Genomic DNA, 25,576 nt, shown 5'->3' on the forward strand with positions numbered 1-25,576 from the left:
CGACTCTCTCTCCACACACACACACACATGCCCTAGTCTGACATCAATACTACAGGGTTACCTGGAATAACTCTGTGGCGCACACACATACACACACCTTACACACACACGCACATTTGACTTACCCACTTTCTGGAAAGCCTCCCTGAGCTCCTCCATCTCCTCAGCACCGATCTGTTTGACATACTGACACCTAGAGGCAGGGAGGATGAACTACAGTTAAAAATAATAATCATGACTTCCTGTGCAACGTGCATTTATTGGGGATTATTTGTCTGTGTCTGCACACCCACTCTATTATATCCCCTGACACCGTTGCGTCCTGTCACTTGTATTTTCATTTTCTACCTCTTTGTTGCTAAGGCTGTCACCTCCTCGATTTCAAAACAAGGACAGAAGGTAAAGAATTACGCTATCTGTCATCGCCTGTGGCAGAGAGAATCATTCCGTCCTTTATTTGAAAACGAGGAAGTGGCAGTTAAGCAACAACGGCTACTTACATAGAATGGAGAATATTAAAGGAACACGTCCGCTTCCATTCATTGTGCTAAGCTAGGCTAACATGCAGCCAGATAGCTTTCTACTGAACGCACAGAGGAAACTGGTATCTATCTTCTTGTCTGACTCTGGAGAAGACGATAAGCTAATTTCCCAAAATGTTGGCGTGTTCCTTTAAGTGACGTTGGCGTATCTAACGGACATGTTTTGATAATTTTTGATTCCGCTCAGGCTTCTAGTTATCCCTCGGAATGATGGAACATTCCGGTTGGGGCCTGGAAAATAAACAACCGTCTTACGGCGCAGTCACTCACTGATTCTTGGCCTGCGGCTAGTCTCATTGCTGCCGCCAGTGGGCAGTATGATGCTGCTTGGCGTTCAGCCAATCACATTCACCTCTCATTGGCCCAAGTCCTCTCAGCTGCCCCTGCATTGGTTAAGCGTATAGGTCGCAGGTCAAAGTTAAACTAAATTTGAACTTTGACCAAGCAAGCGAGGTGGCATTTCTTCGCAAACGGAAAGGCAAACAATGCGCCACAATTTACCTACCTCGAACCACGCCCTCTTCTTTTGATCCTCCAATCACAGCTGTTGCTAATTTATCAGAGGGAAGCAACAGTGTGATTGAGGATCAAGAAAAGAAGGCGGAGCTTGAGATACAGTAGCTGACCAGTTGACCAGCTTGTGACTAACATGCAGAGTGTGAAGTAGTTTGAAGAGCATGTGATTCCAATATGCTCTTTTCAGAACAGAGGTTCAGTATTCTTCACTTTTGATGTTGAGTAGGCAATCTCAGTCAGTTAAATAGCAGATGTCCACTGTGTCCTGGGTTCCTTATCAAGGTTCCTTCAAGGAAGTGGATTCATGCCTTACGTTACTGACCTACATCAAAACATTCATGCAATAGGTCATTTAAACCCCCAATGCGGACAATGTGCCTTTCAGGGTAGAAGTAGATGAACTGTTTACTTTGTCTGTTCATCAGAAATGATGCAACACCCAACCAAGTTAGATGTTGCATATTGATACTGTTGACCCTAATGACATGCAATATGAGTTTTATTTCTATGACAAGGGGCGTAACTTCCCTAATCCCTACTGCACAATAAAAGCAATTTTTGACCTACTGGGTGAACTTACTGAACAGCTTCTTTCTTATTGTGTAGGCATTGAGGGATTTCAGACACAGCCCTTATGTGGCCAAAAACCTGTTTTACCATGTTTTCCCATGCCATTATGAGGCAAACCCCGCCCACCTGGCACTCCATGCCATTATGAGGCAAACCCCGCCCACCTGGCACTCCAGGCAGGGAGAAACAAAGTTAATAAACTAAGATGTATTGTAACGCATTGTAGGTTTTGATATTTTCGTAGGCTATAGTGACAATACGGGAACATAAATAAATAAATAATGACAGTAGCCTTATGCTTTGAGGAAGTTCCAGCCTGGTAGCTGTTGGATTAGATAGAGCTATCTCTCTCTCTCTCCCTCCCTCTCTCCCTCTCTCCCTCTCTCCCTCTCTCCCTCCTCTCCCTCCCTCCCTCCCTCCCTCCCTCCCTCCCTCCCTCCCCTCCTCTCTCTCTCTCTCTCTCTCTCTCTCTCTCTCTCTCTCTCTCTCTCTCTCTCTCTCTCTCCTCTCTCTCTCTCTCTCTCTCTCTCTCTCTCCCTCCCTCCCTCCCTCCCTCCCTCCCTCTCTCTCTCCATCAGCAAAGGAATCCCATTAGAGACCAATGACAGCACAAAAGTTTATTTGATGTATATGAGACACAGAGCCATTCATTACTACAGCAATATTAGCCAGGGCCTTCCCAGCCTGGCAGCTATTAGGAAGAGATATAGAGCCCCGTCTGGCAGGGAACAAGACTCTGTTAGAGACTAACTGGACGACATGCTATCTCGTTGATACATTAGAGCCCTTCAAAGTTACACAGTCCTGTTTGATAGATAGGCCTATGATGTAGCTCCGTACATAAGATACTTATTACATTATTAGATAGCCTTGTTCTCTCAGCCTGGGCTACAGCTAGGCAATATTAAGAGTGCTGAGTCATAGAGCCGAGTGCGTGCCAAGGGATGAACATTTCATCACATTTTGTCTAAGGGACCCTCATGTGAGATGGTTTTGTCTAAGGGGCCCTCATGTGAGATGGTTTTGTCTAAGGGGCCCTCATTTGAGATGGTTTTGTCTAAGGGACCCCCATGTGAGATGGTTTTGTCTAAGGGACCCCCATGTGAGATGGTTTTGTCTAAGGGGCCCTCATGTGAGATGTTTTGTCTAAGGGACCCTCATGTGAGATGGTTTTGTCTAAGGGACCCTCATTTGAGATGGTTTTGTCTAAGGGACCCTCATTTGAGATGGTTTTGTCTAAGGGACCCCCATGTGAGATGGTTTTGTCTAAGGGACCCTCATTTGAGATGGTTTTGTCTAAGGGACCCCCATGTGAGATGGTTTTGTCTAAGGGACCCCCATGTGAGATGGTTTTGTCTAAGGGACCCTTATGAGATGGTTTTGTCTAAGGGACCCCGATTTGAGATGGTTTTGTCTAAGGGACCCCGATTTGAGATGGTTTTGTCTAAGTTGGGAGTTTATAAAATGTACAAAGGAGCAATTTTCTGATGAACTTGACGTTGGTGGTCGAGCCATGTGAATAGCTGTTGGCCAGGATGTTTACGGCTGAATACTATGCACGGTAGGGCTCGCTTGTTTTGGCTTAGGCAGAGCTTGGTTGAGAGTTGTGGCATGTTGGTGTGGAGTGCTTTACATTTGTCACTTGACCATTGCCTGTGGTAGGATAGGAATGGTTTGCTGGTGGCTATTGTGTTGCATTCCTTTGTTGTGCCACCTCTGCGCTACTGGAAGAGTAGGTGGCTCTTAGCCCCGCCAAACTAGCTTGATGTATTCACGTTGTAGTCTTATTTTCCGTAGAATACTCCCAAGTTCAACCAGGTTGCTTGCTGGTAGTAGGAGTTGGATGTGGGTGGCCAAGTGTGTACGTTTTTGGGCACTTATTAAAGCTGCCTCTTGGGAGGGAGGAGGGTATCACTGCCCGGTCGTTCACCAGCCCTCGCTGTGTTCTGCCTCGTTTCTATTTCTAGATCTTTGCAGAGTTGGCAGTGGCTGATTACTACTCGTCAGTAAAAACCTGTGGGAAGGCCCGCAGTGTGAAAGCGTTAGTCGCTGTTTTATCAGACCTTCACCGTGTCCAGGGTTCAGGGAACACGGGGGCTGAGTGCCTCTCCTGCGCTCCCCCCTCACCGGCCTTGTTCCGCTCTCCTCTCTGCTCCCTCCCTGGAGAATCGTTAAAGTGCTGCTTGGGTATATAGGCCTACGACATTGCTGATTATGGAGAGTGGCAGCCAGAGGATGGACAGTAGAATCTTGTGTTTTTACTTAGATGTGCGCAATTTATACGTTATTGGATTTACTCCCGTTTTATGGGAATACGGGTTATGATGACGACCCGCTCCGATGAGTCAGCGCTGAGGGCAACACCTGGGCCTGGGCGTGTCCTCCAGTATGAAGGCTGCTGTGCCAGAACACCTAGTGCTCTCTCTCTCTCTCTCTCTCTCTCTCTCTCTCTCTCTCTCTCTCTCTCTCTCTCTCTCTCTCTCTCTCTCTCTCTCTCTCTCTCTCTCTCTCTCTCTCTCTCTCTCTCTCTCCATCTCTCTCTCTCCATCTCTCTCTCTCTCTCTCCATCTCTCTCTCTCTCTCTCTCTCTCTCCCTCTCTCTCTCTCTCTCTCTCTCTCTCTCTCTCTCTCTCATTATACACTAGTATGAAGCTTCTCTCTTCTGTCATTATACACTGGTAAATGTTGTCATGTTTTAGACTGCTTCATCATAGGGGCAACAGTGGCTCGGGAGGTAGAGTATAATCCGGAGGTTTATACATCTGGTATTCCGGAGGTTCCCGGTTCGATTCCCGATCCACCCGGGCGGCAGCGTGTCGAAGTTTCCTTGAGCAAGACACTTAACCCCCGATAAGCAGGTTGGCACCTTGCATGGTCGCCTCCGCCGTCGGTGTGTGAATGTGTGAGTGAATGGGTCAAATGTGAGGAACAAATTGCAAAGCGCTTTGGATATAAGCGCTATATAAATGCACCATTTTACACAGTATGCCGCCCACCAGCCACTGGAAGGTTGATGGTTAAAATCCCTGCCCCAGCAGGAGGGGGTGACTGGTATAACATCTACTATGCCCACATCACAGTCAATGTGGCTTTGAGCAAAGCAAGCACTCCTGAACGGCTCCACAGAGGCGGCCCTTCACTCTGAGGGAGACACACGTAGGGCAGGGCACGTGTGAGGCTTCCGTGTTTGAACAAGATGAAAAAGACTCATTCCAATGACCTTGCGTGCCATGTCCAATAGACTAGCTTAGCCTTTCCTCATACTTTTTTTTTTATCTACTTTTTCTCCTCCCTTTTTCTGTATTTTTCTCCCATCCCCAATTTAGTCGTTATGCCAATTCCCTTCCTGGCCGTTGCGTGCCCCCCCCCCCCCCCCACTTGCCGGCCTAGGGAGGGTTGAAGACTATCACACATGTCTCCTCCGATACATGGGGAGTCAGCCAGCCGCTTCTTTTCACCTGACAGCGAGGACTCTCACCGGGGGAGCGTAACACGTGGGAGGGTCACACTACCTCCTCCCCCAGATCCCTTCCTCGCTGAGCAGGCGCCCCGACCGACCAGTAGGAGTCGCTGTTTACAGCGACCAGGATACACACCCGACCGGCTTCCCACCCGCTAACACTGCCAATCGTGTTAGTAGGGACGACCGACCAAGCCGGAGGCACCGCTGACAGCTGGATTCGATACCAGTGTCTCTGCGGTGGTAGGCAGGCGCTTAGTCCGCTGCGCTACCCAGCCGCCGCCTTTCCTCATCCTTGCAACCCAGTGTTCCTGTTTGTAGGCTGGTCAGAGGGCAGGCTAGTCCGAGAGGCAGGCAGATAGGCAGAAAGGCTGACGGGCAGACCGACAGGGCTGTCTATGCCTTATTGATGTACCCAAAACACTTGATGGATTGTTTCTAAAATAGTCAGCAGACTCACAGAGGCAATAAAGATGGTCAAATGACATGTTGCCTATAACCCCATGAGCCCCGGGGCAGATCTGAATAAGAGGCAACACAGTCACACACATTACGACAAACACAGACGTGTATAACCTACATGCTCTTGGGCCTCGGCATCACATTATGACACAGACTTCACACTTCACATAAGACAGGATAGCTACAGTATAGTGTCAACTGCATGCAAGACAGACTGGCCAGTACAATGATTAAGAACTTTGTTCACTGTGTGAGTGTGTGTAGACTATACATTCTTCTCTCCACTACTGACTGACCAGCACAGAGTGGCAGTTACCATCTTCCTGGACTTAGTTTGAAACAGCACTGTGCAATATTACACCTACTGTAGACCTCAGTATATTTTTACTGTATTTATTTACTGTATATTTTATTCCATTTTTATTCTATTTTACTCTACTCTTATCCTAGGCAACTTGATTTGATTCATTTTATTATTCTAATTTGTGACCTGTTCTGTCTAAATGTTTAAATGTTGAGCGATTTGCAGTGTCTAATTTCCCACGGGATAATAAAAGTATTTCTATTCTATTCTATTCTATTCATTTATACTGCGTTCCAGAGTAAAGCTCCAAACAGAATATTCTCGAGCGTTTCCTGATATTAGCGGGATATCGCTGTATGACGATGCATTTTCTTCCTGACAGTGACAGAGTGAGTGAGTGTTCTGTGGTCAGAGTACACAAGTCACTTCTCACTACAAACATATGTGAAAGACAGACAGACAGACAGACAGACAGACAGACAGACAGACAGACAGACAGACAGACAGACAGACAGACAGACAGACAGACAGACAGACAGACAGACAGACAGTCAGTAGGTAACTAGACCGTACTAATGTTTTGACTGACTGACACAGCATACTGTATAATACAGCATTCCTGATATTAGCGGGATATCGCTGTGCATGTAAACACACTCTATGACAATGCGTTTTTTATCCTGACAGTGACAGAGTGAGTGTGTGTGAGTGTGAGTGTGTGTGTGTGTGTGTGTGTGTGTGTGTGTGTGTGTGTGTGTGTGTGTTGTGTGTGTGTGTGTGTGAGAGTGTGAGTATGTGTGTGTGTGTGTGTGTGTTTATGTGAGAGAGTGTGTGTGTACTGTACTATTATGTGAGAGAGTGTGTGTGTCAGTGTGTGTATGTGAGTGTGCATGCACAGAAACCAAACAATATTTTTGTTGAAAAACTAATATTTTTCATGCAGATTCTCTTAACGTTATAATTATCCTTCCACATCTGGCGATTATCAATAAAATATTATAACGCATATCGTCTATTAAGCTATACTGGTATAGACATATAATTTCCTATTAGACCTGCAGTCGTCTATAGTCTATATAATAGTATATTAACCATGGATGTGCACTTATTAATAAATTATAGTCCTGTATTGTCTTATGGTATATGATTTAATACATGATACTGTAGTCCTGTATTTTCTTGGTGTGTTACAATTATGTAGTAAATTATAGTCCTGTATTATCTTGGTGTTAAATGATTTAATCAATTAATAGTCCTGTATTGTCATGTTAAGATTTCTCCCTGTTTTAGACCATTGTCTCGTTTCTAATCCACGCCTGCATCATCGCCTATAGAGGTGAATAAAGTTGAGTCAATTCAATGCATTTGGAGACACATCGATGCTCGACCACAAGTTATCATTCACCACCAGTCAACAAGAGGAGAGGTGGACTGCTGCTCTGACAGCCTGGCTGCTGTTGGGATGTTTTATTATATTGATCATAACCAGGCGCAGAATACCTAGATGTATTCATTTGAATCGCACTCTTTGTGACTCAGATCTAATCCTATATCCTGTCTGAACGTGACGGGAATGTGTGTCTATATACTCTCTGCTCAGACAATCTGGAGATCAGATGTGTCTGAAATCATTCTAAATCAGATGTTATTATATGTTGCCGTGTCTGCAGCCAAAACACGTGGAGGGGGGGGGAAGCATTGGATTCTGTGACGTAAGGAAAAGAGAGAGAGAGAGAGAGAGAGAGAGAAAAGGAAATCCCCAGTGAAACCAGCAGCCGAGCCCACTGGTATAGAATGGTTTAAGGTGGGGCTCCTCCAGGCAAGGTGGGTCAGAGATATCAGCCTACTGTACATCATCACACCGTCTGTCTGCTGCAGAACATGGCATTTGGGATAATATTAATAACGGGCCAAATAATAAGACAAATGGTGAATAAACTGCGCAAAAAATGCTCCCGTTTTCTCACCTGAGCTCCAGCGCCGATCAAAAAAATCTGAAAAAGAGATCGAAGAAATAGTCCCTCTGTCGGTAGATGTATCGTCCCCTCTCTCTCGCTCTCTCTCTCTCTCTCTCCCTCACTCACTTCTCTCGGTCCCGTTGTCTCTCAAGCTCCCACGCCCGTTTCCCGGTAAGGACTCTTTGCTTCGCCTCTCTCTCTCTCTCTCTCTCTCTCCTCTCTCTCTCTCTCTCTCTCTCTCTCTCTCTCTCTCTCTCTCTCTCTCTCTCTCTCTCTCTCTCTCTCTCTCTCTCTCCTCCCTCTCTATCTCTCTCTCTCCCTCTCTCTCTCTCTCTCTCCCCCCCCCTCTCTCTCTCTCTCTTTCTCTCACCGTTACCTCACTACCCCTCACGCTCTCCTCTCATTCCTCCAGGCTACTCCACTCCCTGTGTCCCTTCCTCCTCTCCCTCCCTCATTTCTCCTGTCCCTCTCTTTTGTTGATAAATAATAATAATATATGATTATATGCTTAATGTACTGTATGTTTTTATTGTGCATATGGTGTATTAACTAACTTGAACAAATTCATGGCAGCGTAAATACATTCTCATTCTTGTTTGTATGTTGTGTATATGTAATGTATGTTGTGTATAGCATGTAATGTACTGTATGTTGTGTGTATATTATGTAGTGGACTGTATGTTGTGTGTGTACTGTATATAGTATATAATGTACTGTATGTTGTGTGTGTATAAATAGTATGTAATGTACTGTACAGTATGTTGTGTGTGTATATTAGTATATAATGTACTGTATGTTGTGTGTGTGTACAATCATGTACATGTATATATAATGTACTGTATGTTGTGTGTGTATAAATAGTATGTAATGTACTGTACAGTATGTTGTGTGTGTATATAGTATATAATGTACTGTATGTTGTGTGTGTGTACAATCATGTACATGTATATATAATGTACTGTATGTTGTGTGTGTACAATGTACATGTATATATAACGTACTGTATGTTGTGTGTGTACAATGTACATGTATATATAACGTACTGTATGTTGTGTGTGTACAATGTACATGTATATATAACGTACTGTATGTTGTGTGTGTGTGTGTGTGTGTGTGCGTGCGTGTTTGCGTGCGTGCGTGCGTGTGTGTGTGTGTGTATATAGTGTACTGGAGAAATATAACAACTTCAGAACATATTACCACGCAACAAGTTGTCTGGGTATCCCGGGGTCATTGTTCTGTAATGTTTCATAGATGGTTGTGGATCAGAGAGGTACAGTATAGCACCCAGGGTGTGAGTCTATGAAGATGTCTCCACCTGCGACACGTAAAGTTCATCAACAGAATGTATCGTTTGGGACCCAGTACCTTCTCTGCAGCCCTGACCCCCTGCTGCAATGTGTGTGTAGTATTGACCTTTTGGCAATGTTTCACTCTTTTATTATTTATTTTTTAAGATTATTTTATAGCATTCAACTTTTTCTTAATATTATTAATTCTAAATGAAGTCTATATTTTGTGATTCTGTGTGAAGGGGGGGGGGGCATAATGTCTCTCCCCCCCCCCCCCCCCCCCCCCCCCCTACCAGTCGGCTTTACCCCCATAGGAGAGAAGGGACCCACCCCCCCATGCGCACACACGCACGCACGCACGCACGCACGCACGCACGCACGCACGCACGCACACACACACACACACACACACACACACACACACACACACACACACACACACACACACACACACACACACACACACACACACACACACACACACACACACACACACACACACACACACACACACACACACACACACACACACACACACAACATGGATGTGTATAAAGTATCTGGTGAAAAGGCTTACATTTTATTTGTCCTTTATTTAGACAGGCAGTCCCATTCTGTACAATATCATATAAAAACAAATTGGACAAACAAGCACAGTTTATCGGTCATAGATTACTGTACAGCAGTCGAAAAACAAACAAACATGTAGATGAAAGGAAACGAGTAAGCCAGGCGAACAATAGAGGTGGCGTATCTATTGTAGTTCCCACATTCCCAGCAGACGGTGAGGGTTCCTCTCACCATGTTCAGAACACTGATCATTACATCATATACAGTGGTGGAAGTACTCTGGTAAAGTAAAAGTCCTCCATTCAAATTATACTTAAGTAAAAGTAGAGTAAAAGTATTTGCTATTGAATGTACTTAAGTATCTAAAGTAAAAGTACACATTCTACATGACGAGGTTAAAGTGGTGTTTGGTCCAGTTATGCTGCTCTGATTAAAGGTTATGTTAAAGTGGTACATGGTCCAGTTATGCTGTTCTGATTAAAGGTGATGTTAAAGTGGTACATGGTCCAGTTATGCTGCTCTGATTAAAGGTGATGTTAAAGTGGTGTGTGGTCCAGTTATGCTGCTCTGATTAAAGGTGATGTTAAAGTGGTGTGTGGTCCAGTTATGCTGCTCTGATTAAAGGTGATGTTAAAGTGGTGTGTGGTCCAGTTATGCTGCTCTGATTAAAGGTGATGTTAAAGTGGTGTGTGGTCCAGTTATGCTGCTCTGATTAAAGGTGATGTTAAAGTGGTGTGTGGTCCAGTTATGCTGCTCTGATTAAAGGTTATGTTAAAGTGGTATGTAGTCCAGTTATGCTGCTCTGATTAAATGTTATGTTAAAGTGGTGTGTGGTCCAGCTATGCTGCTCTGATTAAAGGTGATGTTAAAGTGGTGTGTGGTCCAGTTATGCTGCTCTGATTAAAGGTTGTTAAAGTGGTGTGTGGTCCAGTTATGCTGCTCTGATTAAAGGTTGTTAAAGTGGTGTGTGGTCCAGTTATGCTGCTCTGATTAAAGGTTATGTTAAAGTGGTGTGTGGTCCAGTTATGCTGCTCTGATTAAAGGTTATGTTAAAGTGGTACATGGTCCAGTTATGCTGTTCTGATTAAAGGTGATGTTAAAGTGGTACATGGTCCAGTTATGCTGCTCTGATTAAAGGTGATGTTAAAGTGGTGTGTGGTCCAGTTATGCTGCTCTGATTAAAGGTGATGTTAAAGTGGTGTGTGGTCCAGTTATGCTGCTCTGATTAAAGGTGATGTTAAAGTGGTGTGTGGTCCAGTTATGCTGCTCTGATTAAAGGTGATGTTAAAGTGGTGTGTGGTCCAGTTATGCTGCTCTGATTAAAGGTGATGTTAAAGTGGTGTGTGGTCCAGTTATGCTGCTCTGATTAAAGGTTATGTTAAAGTGGTATGTAGTCCAGTTATGCTGCTCTGATTAAAGGTGATGTTAAAGTGGTGTGTGGTCCAGCTATGCTGCTCTGATTAAAGGTGATGTTAAAGTGGTGTGTGGTCCAGTTATGCTGCTCTGATTAAAGGTTGTTAAAGTGGTGTGTGGTCCAGTTATGCTGCTCTGATTAAAGGTTGTTAAAGTGGTGTGTGGTCCAGTTATGCTGCTCTGATTAAAGGTTATGTTAAAGTGGTGTGTGGTCCAGTTATGCTGCTCTGATTAAAGGTGATGTTAAAGTGGTACGTGGTCCAGTTATGCTGCTCTGATTAAAGGTTATGTTAAAGTGGTATGTGGTCCAGTTATGCTGCTCTGATTAAAGGTTATGTTAAAGTGGTGTGTGGTCCAGTTATGCTGCTCTGATTAAAGGTGATGTTAAAGTGGTACGTGGTCCAGTTATGCTGCTCTGATTAAAGGTGATGTTAAAGTGGTATGTGGTTCAGCTATGCTGCTGATTAAAGGTTGTGTTAAAGTGGTATGTGGTCCAGTTATGCTGCTCTGATTAAAGGTTATGTTAAAGTGGTGTGTGGTCCAGTTATTGCTGCTCTGATTAAAGGTTGTGTTAAAGTGGTATGTGGTCCAGTTATGCTGCTCTGATTAAAGGTGATGTTAAAGTGGTATGTGGTCCAGTTATGCTGCTCTGATTAAAGGAAGGTTGTGTTAAAGTGGTGTGTGGTCCAGTTATGCTGCTCTGATTACGTCCTCTTGAAGTTGACAGTCTTCACACGTGAAAGTACTCTTCATACATTTTTTATTTTGTATATATTATGTTTCCTATGCAAAATCCTTTTCTCCAAAGTAACTAGTAGTAACTGATGGGTTCAGATAAATGTAGTGGAGTAAAAAGTACAACATTTCCCTTGAAATGTAGTGGAGTAAATGTATGAAGTTCCCTCAAATTTAAATACTCACATAAAGTACAAGCAGCTCAAAAATGCACTCAAGTACAGTACTTGTGTAAAAATACTTTCCACCACTGATAATAATCACCTTACCGTGGCAATATCACTGACTCTAGACGTATCTGGCAACTGTCAGTTCACTGCTACCAGTCTCTACATGCTAGAACCCTCCCAGCCTCTTTCTCGATTCTTACTCACTCATTCCTCCGATTTCTTAACTCCTCCTCTTGTATTCCCATCCTTCCTTCATTCCCTCCCTCCCTCCCTCCTTCCTCATACCTGTCCTCTCCTTTCAGCCACCCCTTCCTCATACCTGTCCTCTTCTCTTCACTTCCTCATTCTCATCCCTCTCCTCTCTTCCTCTCCTCCCCTCTAACCCCCCCTCCTCTGCTCCCCTCATACCTGTCTTCCCAGAGCGATGTGCTGAATCTTGTCTGACGCTGAATTCCTCTTTTATGGCAGAAAACCATACGAAACTTTGCAGACGATGGCAGAGTTGTTGTGGTGCTGGGAAACTGATCAGCCACGTCCTGGAGAATCATGACTGGTCTTGTCAGCTCCGTGTTTCTACCTGAGCTGCACAGCTGGGTGACTGGTTACACTCCATTTAAGCACTTTTCTCTGATCTCGCTTGTTGGAAAGTTGAGACATTTGGACCCGTAGCCCTATTTCCTGCTTACCAATGATGTTGTCTTTTCTCAGCACAATCCATGCTGTTGTTCACACCGGATACGCTCAGCTCTGGCTAGTTAGCCACAAAACAAGTTGCTTTTTTATTGTCATAAATAATATTGTTAACAATTATGTACTGTATGTATGTATGTATGGCGGCACGGTGGTGTAGTGGTTAACACTGTCGCCTCACAGCATCAAGGTCCAGGGTTCGATTCCCGCTTGGGGACCAGGTTTCCATGATGCCAGGTACCCAGGTGGGGTATCTCCCAGGCCTTTCTGTGTGGAGTTTGCATGTTCTCCCTGTGCTCGCAAGGGTGAGCTGAGGGTTGAGGGCGTCCAGTATGAACAACAGAAAACAAAAGGTTATGACTATAACCTAGTTATATGAGTACTGGCTGAGCGTCTCGCTCTTCGCCATAACGAGATATATCCTTATCTCCAGTACCTACTGTACTTCATTAACGAAAACAATGCACCCATGTGCACTTGACCAGGCCCCGCCCCAGTGTCCCCTACAAGACACCGGACATGGTCATACTCGCCCTCCTCGGGAAAAGGTTTCCATCATAGAAAACCCAACCAAGGGACCTCAGGGCGCGCTAAGAGCGAGACGCTCAGCCAGTACTCATATAACTAGGTTATAGTCATAACCTTTCGTTATATAGCGTACTGGCCTCGCGTCTCTCTCTTCGCCATAACGAGATATGGGGCAGAGCAGACGCGTGGCCCGACAAATGTACCCCCTGAGGACCCGCAAGCCCTACCACCAGGGGGGAGGGGAGTCCCGTCCCCCCGCCCTTCCTAGTGAAGAGGGTGCGGCAGTCAACTCCACCAAAGTGCGAAAAAAGAGGGAACTAGAGACCCCTAAAAACGCACAGCACAGGCGGGACCACGTGTGACACATCACCCCGTGGCACACACCCACACACCCCTGCTAACCCACCGAAGGGCGGGATGCAGGGGAGGTCCCAGACCTCAGAACCGCCTGGGAGACAGAACCCTCAGTCATGTCCATGAGGTAAAACCTAACGAAGGGACCCGGGGAGGACCAGGAAGCCGCAGCACAGATGTCCTCCACCGAGGCCCCCTCTAACAAGGCGGCAGAGGCCGCCACTCCACGAGTGGAGTGCGCCCTGACACCCCCAGGGGGGGCCAGTCCAGCCAACGTGTAGCAAAGGGCAATGCCCTCGCACAACCAATGCGACAGGCGCTGTTTGGACAGTTCCTTACCAGCGCGAGAGCCACCGTAACAAACAAAGAGCTGATCGGTAGCCCTGAAGTCCTGAGTCCGACTGAGGTAAACCCCCAAAGCCCGGACGGGACACGACAGGTGAAGGTTCGCCTCCAACTCACCAGCGTGAGGAGGCGGATGAAACGCCTGAACCACAATATCCCTGGAGCGAAAAGAGCTCCGGATATTTTTTGGCACGAAGACTGGATTAGGCCTCAGAGTCGCACCGCTATTGACACGAATAGACAAGCACTCAGGCCGCACCGAGAGAGCACACGCTTAGCGGAGGTGATGGCCGGCAGGAACGCAGTCTTGAAGACAGCTGTTCCAAAGACGCCTGCTCAAGAGGCTCAAACGGGGCCTCAGACAACCGGCCGAGGACCAGTTGGCGGTCCCAACACGGAGACAGAGAACGTTCCACCGGCTTAAGACGCCGAGCGCCAAGCAGGAAACGCTTCACAAGAGGGTGGCTGAACAACGTAACGCCCTCAAACCCCACATGACAAGAGGATATAGCCGCGGCATATACCCTCACCGTCGAAGCCGACAGTCTACCCAAAATAGACTGAAGGAAGGAAAGGACAGCGTCCAGCTCGAGAATGGAGTAGGTCGCTATGGTTATAGCTCCTCTCCCGTTATTTTAATTTTGCTTTTAAAAGCCTCTTTTTACAACACCAATGCGTTTAAACCTTGACGTATATATCAACTGAGATCTTCAACTAACTATATTGACTGAAAGAATCAAGATGGCACCAAGGAAAGAGAGACCGGGAACTAAATCAACTGCAGACGATCCGATTGTGGATACGGTTTCCGTGCGTGGCAGAGCAGGAGATATCGAGACAAAAATAGCTGAGACTGCCACCTCCTCCACCGTCCCCACCACCTCCGCCGATATAGAATATCTTGCTAAGCTAATAAAGACCTTAACTGATAAGGTTGACGCTATACGTGACCCTCTTTGCGCTGCCCCTGTGCCTCAAATAGATCCGCTATCAGCTCTATCCTCAATCTTTCAAAATGTTCAGTTGCTATCGCTATTAGCTCTATCTTTAATCTTTCAAAATGTTCAGTTGCTATTGCATGCACTCATCTGTGTTTCACTACACACTTGAGTGCATGCTTACCAACTGGTAGTCTGCAACACTACTATCACCGACATCTAAGAAGGGAGATCCCCCCTTGAATGGCCCTTCTAAGGTTTCTCTCCTCCACACTGCCTGTGGAGCATTTTTCCCTATTGTTAGGTTTTAGTGAGTTTTTCCTTACCTTCGCGTGGGGTATGTCTGGGAGTGCTTGCATTCTTTCATTTATTTGCATTTATCTTACATTTTTTGGACCTTATGGTGTTCTTGTTCTGTTCTTGACTTATTGTTATGTTTTCTTCTTGACTTGTTTAAAGAAGACCTGTACGGCCCATGGGGACATTAACGTGTGTTGTCGGGCCTTATAAATAAATTTTATTTGATTTGATATCCAAGATTCTATCGAATCCAAAATCGAAGAGTTAAGGACAGCAGCTGGTGAACATATCGAACGTACTGTTGCAGTGGAAGCCACCTTGGACGAACACACGCAGAGATTCGATGTGATCGATGGGGCCATAGATGAATACAACGGGAAGCTAACGGCTAAGATAGATGAAAACAACGAGAAGCTAACGGCTAAGATATTTGAACTCGAATACCATTTCCGCAGATTGAATATTCGTATAGTGGGTTTGGATGAGTCAGTGAGCTGTGTACAACCCAATACCTCGTTTGCGGCAGTGTTACTCCAAATTCTGGGATCGGGTATCCTCTCTATGTCACCTGAAGTGGATCAGTGCTACAGAATTGGATCCCGAATTAACAGCAACAACAAACCTAGGGTGGTTATTGCTAGCCTACGTCAAATTGGAATAAGAGATATGATTATTCGGGAGGCACGGAAGATGAAGGGTATTCTGAAATACAACGGGAAACCAGTTTATTTCTACGAGGATTATTGCCGTGAAGTTGTGATTCTACGAGCCTGTTACAAGCCAGCGATGTCTCTACTTTATGGGAAAGGTCTCAAGCCCACACTGTGGTATCCTGCAAAGCTTTCCATCGTCGATAAAGACGGACAGAGGGTTCATCTCTCCTCGCCTAAAGATGCAGAGGAATACATGGAGGACCCACTACGTGGAGGATAGGCTTTCTTTTTTTCTGATTACTGCGTTATGGCTTAAACACCAAACGACGTCAAATAAATTTTGTAACCTTGATTTAATATTTGACGCTGGATATCGTATTATTTTAATGGTTCGCTATATCTGGGCCGGCTAGATCTATGAGTTTTATGCAAGTCATCGTGTGGGTACACTTTCCGGTTGCTGACATATTGGCGTGCTGTGACATATTGAATGTTCTGGAAATTTAACAACATTCTGTGACTATACACACAGCTTACATCACCTCCGGAGGAACAAGTCTTCACAGCGGAACATCGCCCACCCCTGGCTTGGGGGACGAACTGCATATCATACGTATTTAAAAACCTTCTTTTTATCATTTTGCAATAGCTCCACTACTTTTCCATTTTATTTCATCCAGGTGTTTAAACTTAGCAAAGTTCTTTTAAGATTTAAGTAAATGTTCTATACTCTTTGAGGTTTCTCTAATTTAGTCCAATACCTCTGTGGTATAATTTCAGGTTCAAACTGCTATATGAGTCTGATCGACCGCTACTGGGAAAATCTGATAACTGTAAGACCAGTGCACACACTCTAGGATAGATTCATTCTGTAATTTATATATAACTATTCTAGACACATTTCTTATAGAAGTTACTATGGGGGTCAGGTGAGGTCGCATCTCCCCCGGAAGGGAGTGGTGGACAATCACAAAGTGACACCGCCCTTAAGATGACGGTCACGTCCTTTGCCCCCTGCCACGGTAAACATAATTTAGGTCTTGAGACAAAGTGATTTAGCATTACAGTCTTAACAGTAAACACAGTCTTCTCCTCTTCCCCCACATTGGAACTTAGTAACATAATAGAATATGGGTTTCTAGCCGGCTAAAGTTAACATTTCAATAGATGGCTTTGTTTACTTTAAGCAGGATCTGGAAAGGGCTTGCTAGGTAAACAGTAAAAACAGTAGGCTAATGATTAAATCTTCTCCCCCGCTCTTTTTCTATAGAAATTCTTGGGGTCTTTTGGTTAGGGGAACAATAGGACTGGCACAGACACCTAACATTAGGGTGGTAGCTTCCCCCAACTGCAGATAACACATTATCTGGAGACCATTTGCTCCAGGGCTTCAAAGAGCTACTGGTGGCTGCCAAATGTTTGTAAAATGGCCCCTCCCAGCCTGGCAAAAGACAGGAAATTAGTTTTGGTTTAAAACGTAGTTTTAATGTAATTAGACATTTATACTGTACAGGAAAATAACAGTAAAATACAGACCTTTTAATTTCAGTCAGTTTAAAACAACATAGGCCGTTTTTAGACCCATTACAGGATAAGTTAGATAACAAAACCTAGTTTGGATTAAAGAAAAACGTTGCAAGTAGACTTAAAATACTTGGAGAATGGTAAAATAACCTTTTACTTGAAATATAGAAAGATAGATTCCTTTGTTCTTGTTAAAAACAACAAATAAGGCTAAATACAGTAACTAAATACCTATAGAAATTAGGAAAAGACTTAAATTCACTGTTTAAGTGCTGTCATAACTAATCTCTAATCTTTTAGTTAGTAAAATCAAATGCTGTATACTTTAACGCTAAAACTCCAGAAACAGTATTTTGTCCTTAAAAATAGAGGGACTGCCTCTTTAAGAAACAAGATGACCGCTGACTCTAAATCCAAAATGGCCACTATGAGCCTTAGCCAATCAGGACGTAGAGCTCCGCCCCCTGACGAATCAGGTCGTCGTTCTCTCAGGGGCGGGATTTAACCTTTAAAAACCGGCTGCACAAGGGCAGAGGGGAGGAAGCTCTTGAGAACATGGTATGCACAGAAAAACGGAGGAAGGACCTGCCTGAAGCTGAGGACGACCAAGAATTCCTTTGTTGCCCTGACAACAAAGAAACCAACAACCTACCTACGCCATTGAAGATTATTATTCTTTAACTACTTTTGATTAGACTGATAGTAATGACTGGTGGCATAGTACCGGATCCATTAATATCATTGCACATTCAATTATTGAAACAGATCATTTTTGTATATTCTGTGGATTTGAATAAAACCACCACTTGAGAAGTAACCAAACTCTCCTGGATTTCTTTCCTCCGCCGTGCAACAACAACAGATTTTGGTAACAGACTTAGGGCTATAGAACACAACGCAGCAAGTTAGATTATACGATCAGGAAGCTCTGGTCGATCTTACGTTACATCTCTTTTATTCTTCAGTGTGTTTTAACTTACACAAGTTCATATAAGGTTTAAGTGAATATACTTTGATATTTGAGGCATATTTTTATTTTATTTTCATATCTCCTTTTTATTTAACGGGAGAGTGGCCAAGCCATTGTTGACATTCTACTAATGGTAGAATCGATAGTTTTAGATCCTATGGCAATTTGCATAGGAAAGTTAAGGATGAATTGCTCGTTTTGGGCAGACTGGTCGTGTACTTTAAAGGGAGGGAGGGAAATGGGGATAGGGGATTATATGTATGTGTCTTCTATATGTTTGTTATCATGCTCAAGCGCGGCTCTCAACAGGACCTCAATAGTTGGATATATATCTATTATGAATCGCTACTCCAGAGGAATTACACACAGAAATACTGCAACATGTTTAGATTATGGCTAGTTTGAATATATTGATTTGGAATACTGGGGGTCTAAACATGCAACATAAACGCAAAAGCGTGCTTACATTGATGAAAAGCAAACAGGTTGATGTGGCTCTTTTAAGCGAAACGCACCTTTTATTGGCTGACAATGTAAAGCTGGCGGATAAAATATATCAAAACATAAGCTACTCATCTTTTGGAACTAGATCTCGTGGTGTAGCTATAGTTGTAAAACGAAAGTTGAATATTAAATTGTTGGACGTATGGTCTGATGCAGACGGACGAGTAACCATTGCTAAGATAGACTACAGTAACAGGAAAATCGCTTTGGTAGCGGCTTATGCCGCTTATGCTTATCTTTACGACGCTAACTTCTACGCTACTCTAACTAGAACAATGTTGGATCTCCCCGAGTATTAATTTATAACTGGCGCAGATTTTAATGCCATCTGGGATCCCTTGATTGATAAATCTAATCTCACCACTTCCAATGATCAGAAACAGGCATCTAATGCATTACAGGCTTGGGCCAAGGATACAGGTGTAAATGATCTGTGGCGATTACTCAACCCAACGGCCCCGAGAGTACTCTTTCTTCTCAGCAAGACACAAGACATTTTCTAGAATAGATTATGTTTTTGCTTCCCCTAGACTATTTGATAGCTTTGACGTGGAATTGGTAACCAGTGCACTATCAGATCACAGCTATTTACTCCTAAAGGGCTCATTTAGTAGAATAACTTCCCGAGCCCCAAGATGGCGTTTTAACTCAACACTGTTGAAAAACACTGAATTCAATTTACAATTCAACATAAAACTAAATGATTTCCTGCAGATTAATGCGGGTTCGGTACAAGACCCCAGAATGTTATGGAGATCGGTAAAGGGTTTTATTAAGGAAAACACTACTGTCTTTGCCTCCAACCTCCGCAAGAAACGGCAATCCAAATTGGTGGAACTGGAAACGCTACACTCGTCGTTGTTCTCCTATTTACAACGCAACTACTCGTGTCAATTGGAGTCTCAAATTAAAGTGTTAAAAAAGGAGATTAACTCCATTTTAAGACAACAATCTGAATTTCATGGCTCTAAACCGAGTCACCTACTAGCTATGAAGATACGATCCAATGCACAATTTGCTGATATACCCGCTATTAAGGACCAACAGGTACTTGTTACAGACCCCAAGAAAATCAACAAGACTTTTAGTGCGTTTTACTCTAACCTATACAAGTCAGAAGTGGTATTCGATCATAATAAACTGGATACATTTCTTGATCAAATTAACCTACCTAAAATTTCAGAGGAAGACGCTAAACAGTTAGATGCACCTATTACACTAGAGGAACTTAGGGAGGCTATATCTGAATTGCAAAGTGGAAAGGCCCCTGGATGGGATGGTATCCCACCAGAACTGTACCTCTCATGTTGGGATGTAATTGGACCCCTATTACTTGACATGATTTTATACTCAATCAAAGAGGGGAACTTCTCCAGGGACGTTAATATGGCACTTATAACTGTCCTCCTTAAAAAAGACAAAGACCCCACCGAATATTAAGCTGTACGCTAAGATACTAGCCATCAGACTTCAAAAGCATATGACATCTTTAGTTCATCCTGATCAGACAGGCTTCATAAGAGGCCGCCTGATCACGGATAATATTAGACGGTTACTGCATGTGATAGACGCCAGCAAGGAAGCTCTGATTTTTATCGTCACTTACTTACGTCCTCATATGAGGTCCTTCCTCTAGACTTAGTCTGGAGGAAGGATATACCAAACTTGGAAGTAGATTTTGATTGGGATGAAGTTTGGGCAAACTTACAGTTGTCATCACGCAACCCGGATCATCAACAGATTAATCTTAATTTTATTCATAGGACTTACTTAACTCCTAGACGTTTGCACCTAATGGGGCTCAAACAAGACTCTCGATGCTCCTTATGTTTAAACGGTGATATTGGTACATTTATGCATATGTATTGGGAATGCCCTCCTGTTAAGATATTCTGGGAAGAAGTAACCACGCAATTATCAGAATTTTTATTTCTGACCATACCTGTACTGCCTTCTGTATTGTTGTTGAATGATGTTTCTCAGTTAGCAGCCTCTATACAGGTAAAGAGACTAATTTAGTTCGGTCTTACGGCTGCTAAAAAGCTGATAGCATCACGCTGGATTCAACCGGATAAAATGTGCCGGAAGGTATGGGTTCTTACCTATCTCGATGTGATTTATCTAGAGATACAGTATCTACCGCACAAATTTTAGGTGTTAATGAAGCCAGCATAGCAATCTGGTTAGATGTGGTGGAGAGGATAAAGGATAGCATATGAATTTGTAATTCCTGGTGTTAAACGAAATAATGGATGGATTGTCCAAGAGGGGGTCCTGAGGGGGGGGGGGGGGGGAGCGAGCAAGAGCATATGTATTGTATTGTATTTATTATGGGTATATCTTTTAATCTACATTTATTTTGATTTAAGTACTGGACTGTCATTATTGTTATTATTATGTCGATCATAGTCCTGTGATTTATTGTGGATTTCTACTGTTAATGTATTGTGTGTGTGGTTTTATGTAAAAAAGGGTAAATAAAAAACATTTGTTCAAAAAAAAAAAAACAGTCCTTGTATTGGGCCGGTCACTGCAATCTAGTATCCGATCCAGTGATGCGCCCCACCGGAAAATCCTCAGTCCGTCTTCTTATTGGACGAGAGGTTCCCGTTGACATTCTGCATCTCTCCATTATTGTTCACGGACGTCCCATTGGCCAGGGGAGCGGACGACAGAATAGAGTCCGCCTCCTCGGGCTGTAGATATTCCTTTAGCACTCTCCGGTAGGTTGGGTGGGCTGTCAATACTTTTAGCAGGTCCTCCTCAGTAGGCTGGCCTCCACATGAGGCCTCCGTGTAGAGTTGATTAGTGTGTTGCTGAGGGAAACCCAGCAGCGCCCCCATCAGGCCAGACAGTTCCACTGCACTCAGCCTGCCTCTACCTTCCCTGTCAAACAGAGTGAACGCTGTGTGAAGGAGTGACTTGAAGCTGACAAAGCCAGAGATGACTGCAACACTCAGGTAGATCTGGCGGACATCCACACTGTCGTCCTTGGAATAGAGGCCACAGATGGAGACAGCTGTCCGTCTGTCCGTCAGTCCGAGAACTGAGGTCAGTTCATCCACGCCGATCTTCCATCCCAGGCTGCCTGACTGGCACCCGTCAATCATTCTGTTCAAAGCAGCCTCCACCTCCGACACGCTGAGGCCATATTTATGTAGTAGGGAGAGTGCTTTCCTGGCGGGGGGCTCCATGGGGACAGAGAGACCCCCTAGTTTACAGACAGGGACCCGGCCCTCCATCACATAGTCAGTAGCTGGAACTCCAAGGGCCTTGGCCATGAGCTTCTGGACGTTGTCAGCATACAGACCGGGGTCGTCCTTCTCCTCCTGGGAGGGTGTGTAAACTGGCAGGTACTCGATGGTCATGTTTGTGTAGAATTGTGAAGAGGTGTGCCACAAGGCCTCAACCAAGGTTGTTCCCTTGTAAGTCCAGCGAACTGTATCCAGCTTGTTAGGGTACTGCAGCAGAACAGGTTGTACGGGGACGCCGGCCAGGAAGGCACCTGGCTTGAACTTGATTAGAGCCCTGCCGTTCGTAGTGGTGCCTTCTGGAAACATGAGCATCTGAGGCCAGAGGCCATTTGAGGTCAGTCTCTCTGTGATCTTGGAGACCGCCTTCTTTCTCGACTCTCGATCCTTCCTGTTCACAGTCACTGACTGATTGAACTCCATCAGAGCTCCTATGAAGGGCACGCTCTTGTTCTCAACCCGAGACACCACAGTGGCCAGCTGGGTGTAGCACAGGACCAGCATGTCCATGAAGCTGCTGTGGGGCGCCACGACCAGAACCGGGGCCTCCCTCAGGTCCGCACGGCAACCTTTGATCTTCACCCGGAAGCCCATTGAGAGGAACGCGGCCCGGCTCAGTGCCATGACGCCGTTGTGGTAGAGCCAGCGCCGCCAGCCGGTCACGGGCCGGGAGCGCCCTTCCTCAGACACGCCGGCAAACCTCAGCCGGGCCAGGGGCCATGTACAGAGGAAGAAGAAGGCGGTCAGGACGATGCGCACGGGGAAGAGGATGCTGCCAAGGATGAGGCCCCTGATTCTTTGCGCCCTGGTCAGCTTCACTTGGTGCACAAAGGGATTCGGATACTCATGCGTTGCTGAGTGACTACATTGCCTCTGCATGGTGCAAGCGTTGACAGTAGTTGTTGTTGTCAAACAAACTGTATTCCCACCCCTCCGATCGCCAATAATGGAATTGGAAACGAACGCACGCCCGTCGGAAAATTAAAAGTTCTTCCGTAAACAGTTCCTTTTAAAATGTAGTCCTGGACGTAGTTAGCGCCAGTTTAGTGGGTAAAAAGATATTCACAGATTCGAATTTCCGCTGTCAATAATTCTTAAGCGAAATGTTTTTAAAACACAAAGGATACCTCTTTCCTATCGTGGTAAGGTAGACAATGAGCTACAACCTTATTTTCACCTAAACAAGGCGTCCTCGGAGCTGTACATTTAATAATATTGATCTCTATGTGCAGTCGGCTGTGAGGCAAGTGCGCAGCCAGGGACGTCTAAAAAGTGCAACACCGAAAAGAGACACTACAAAAAGATTCAATAACTTCACTGTCATACAATTATGACATCATACTGTGACATCACAAATGTTCTAGAATGTTCTATTATGACATCATACTGTGACATCACAAATGTTCTAGAATGTTTGATTATGACATCATACTGTACTGTGACATCATAATAATAAATTCTTTTTTTTCTTTCTTTTTTTATATCCTCAAACTAAATCCTCAATTTGAATAAAGTGATTAATCTGATTAAATGAGTCTTTTTTCTTTTATTAAATCAACTTTCCAGCCCCCTGTCAACTGTCAAATGATGTCAAACTGTCAACCTGAATTAACATTCATTATTACATGGCGTTTTCACATTCGCCGAAATGCTTGCTTGTGATTGATCAATAGCCTGCGACAGCGGTGAATTATTTTTCAATAACCACCAGTGATTATTGTTTTTCGCAGCTGGAGTAATCAAGCCCCACTGACACACACTGTTTCAGTGCAGCCAATCAGACACACCTGCCAGGCGGCCCGCGATAATAATAATCACTTTATTTGGGCTGACAGAGCCACAGAACTGCGATTTGTAAAATGAATTAGGTATATTGTTAGTAAGTTAGCCATGTAATAAGCGGGATAATGTATAGCGGACGACTCAGCCCTGCTGGTCTCTGACAAGAACAAGTTACAGGTTGAAAAAACCCTCAGCTCGGAACTAGGCAGAATCTGCATATAGCTCGCTGATAACAAACTATCATTACACATGGGCAAAACAGAGTCCATTCTCTTCGGTTCAAATAACAAACTCAGCAAGACCGACGGCTTCTCAGTTACAGTGGGTGACTATATTGTCACAAGGAAAGATGAAATTACCTACCTGGGTTCCATCCTAGAGGCTAATCTCTCCTGTGACAAAATGGCATCCAATGTAATAAAAAAAGTCAACCAACGAACTCGATTCTTGTACCGGATCTCCTCTCTGGTAAACAAGAATACCCTGAAGACTCTGGCAGGAGCACTCATTCAGGGGTACTACGACTATGCTTGCACCTCATGGTACCAAAGCACCTCAAAGGCGCTAAAAACAAAATTACAAACATCTCAAAACAAACTGGTCAGACTACTGCTTGACCTTACTCCTAGAACCCACCTCACCCCTGCCCACTTTGACAACCTAGGATGGCTTAGAGTAGACGACAGAGTACAGCAACTTGCAATGGGCCTGGTCTACAAGATACACTACACGACCAAGGTACCCATGTACATGTCAAAATACTTCCCAAAGGTCAGTGAATACCACGATCACAACACCAGAGGGAGCTCCACAAATCATGTTAAACCCAGATTCGGCTCAAATAAGGGACTAAACACGTTTCGCAATTATGCCACATCAATGTGGAACGCCCTACCCAAAGCTGTAAAGGAATGTGGATCACTACCCACTTTCAAAACCTCTCTCAAGGGACACCTACGGGAGACTGCAATTCAACACTGGCCCCTGTAAATATCCTAACCCAACCCCCTCCAATGTACAGTCATTTACCTAGTATGGTTTTGTCAATAGTCCAATGTACAATTTTGTTTGTTTGTACAGTGTCTCCTCCCCCCCCCCCCTCAATGTACAGTTTTACTTGTTTATACAGTGTGCCCCCCCCCCCCCCCAACCACCTCCAATGTAAATTACCCAGTATGGTTGTCAATATCCCAATGTACCCAACCCCCCGGGCCCCCACCCAACCTCCTCCAATGTACAGTTTCTACGTCAAATGTATATACTCCCTTTTCTTGACTCCTTCTGTATCACAAACAGTACTGTATTTGCAAATCTGGTATGTCATAAATGTATAGATGTAGCAGTACTGACTATCTGTATGTCATGTATGTCATATATGTCCTGATGAATTGAAAATGGGGGACCCTGATGTAAACAAGACGAAAGTCTTTCTCTGGTCTGCATCCCCTTAACAATTGTGTGTATTGAGCTGTACTGTATTGTACCCATTCTGCAATCTGTTAATAAAGTTTTCAATCAATCAATCAATCAATCAATAGCTATACTCGGTCATCATCGCAAAATAATTGACCTTCACTGACGTTTAAACTCAGTGTCAGTCAATTATTTTGCGACAATGACCTCGTAGCTATACATTATCCCTTACGTATTCAATATGGTCTGATATTAACATTCAGTATTCAATATTGTCTGATTCAATATTAACATTCAGTATTCAAGTAGAACAGCTAGCTAGCCGTTGTGGA

General features: G+C 44.4%; 2 protein-coding genes across 2 annotated transcripts in view; both read right to left on the minus strand.

Annotated features, from left to right (window-relative positions):
* Positions 1 to 8,007, minus strand: part of LOC311242734 (plastin-3-like) — a 40,525-nt gene extending 32,518 nt beyond the window's left edge. Inside the window, exons 1-2 of the mRNA XM_084331748.1 lie at positions 7,822 to 8,007; positions 126 to 193 (exon numbers count right to left, since the gene is read on the minus strand). Coding sequence (XP_084187874.1) covers positions 126 to 159 — 34 coding nt within the window. The 5' untranslated portion in view covers positions 160 to 193; positions 7,822 to 8,007. The remainder of the gene's footprint in view (positions 1 to 125; positions 194 to 7,821) is intronic.
* A 13,367-nt stretch (positions 8,008 to 21,374) lies between these two features.
* LOC311243060 (lysophospholipid acyltransferase LPCAT4-like) lies at positions 21,375 to 22,928 on the minus strand (the record flags this gene model as incomplete). The annotated part of the gene is made up of 1 exon (XM_084332131.1): positions 21,375 to 22,928. The coding sequence occupies one exon, from the start codon at positions 22,926 to 22,928 to the stop codon at positions 21,375 to 21,377; it is 1,554 nt and encodes a 517-aa protein (XP_084188257.1).
* Between the last annotated feature and the right edge of the window lie 2,648 nt (positions 22,929 to 25,576).

Source organism: Notolepis coatsorum (assembly GCF_963971535.1).
Source record: "Notolepis coatsorum genome assembly, chromosome: 16".
NCBI classification, from domain to species: domain Eukaryota; kingdom Metazoa; phylum Chordata; class Actinopteri; order Aulopiformes; family Paralepididae; genus Notolepis; species Notolepis coatsorum.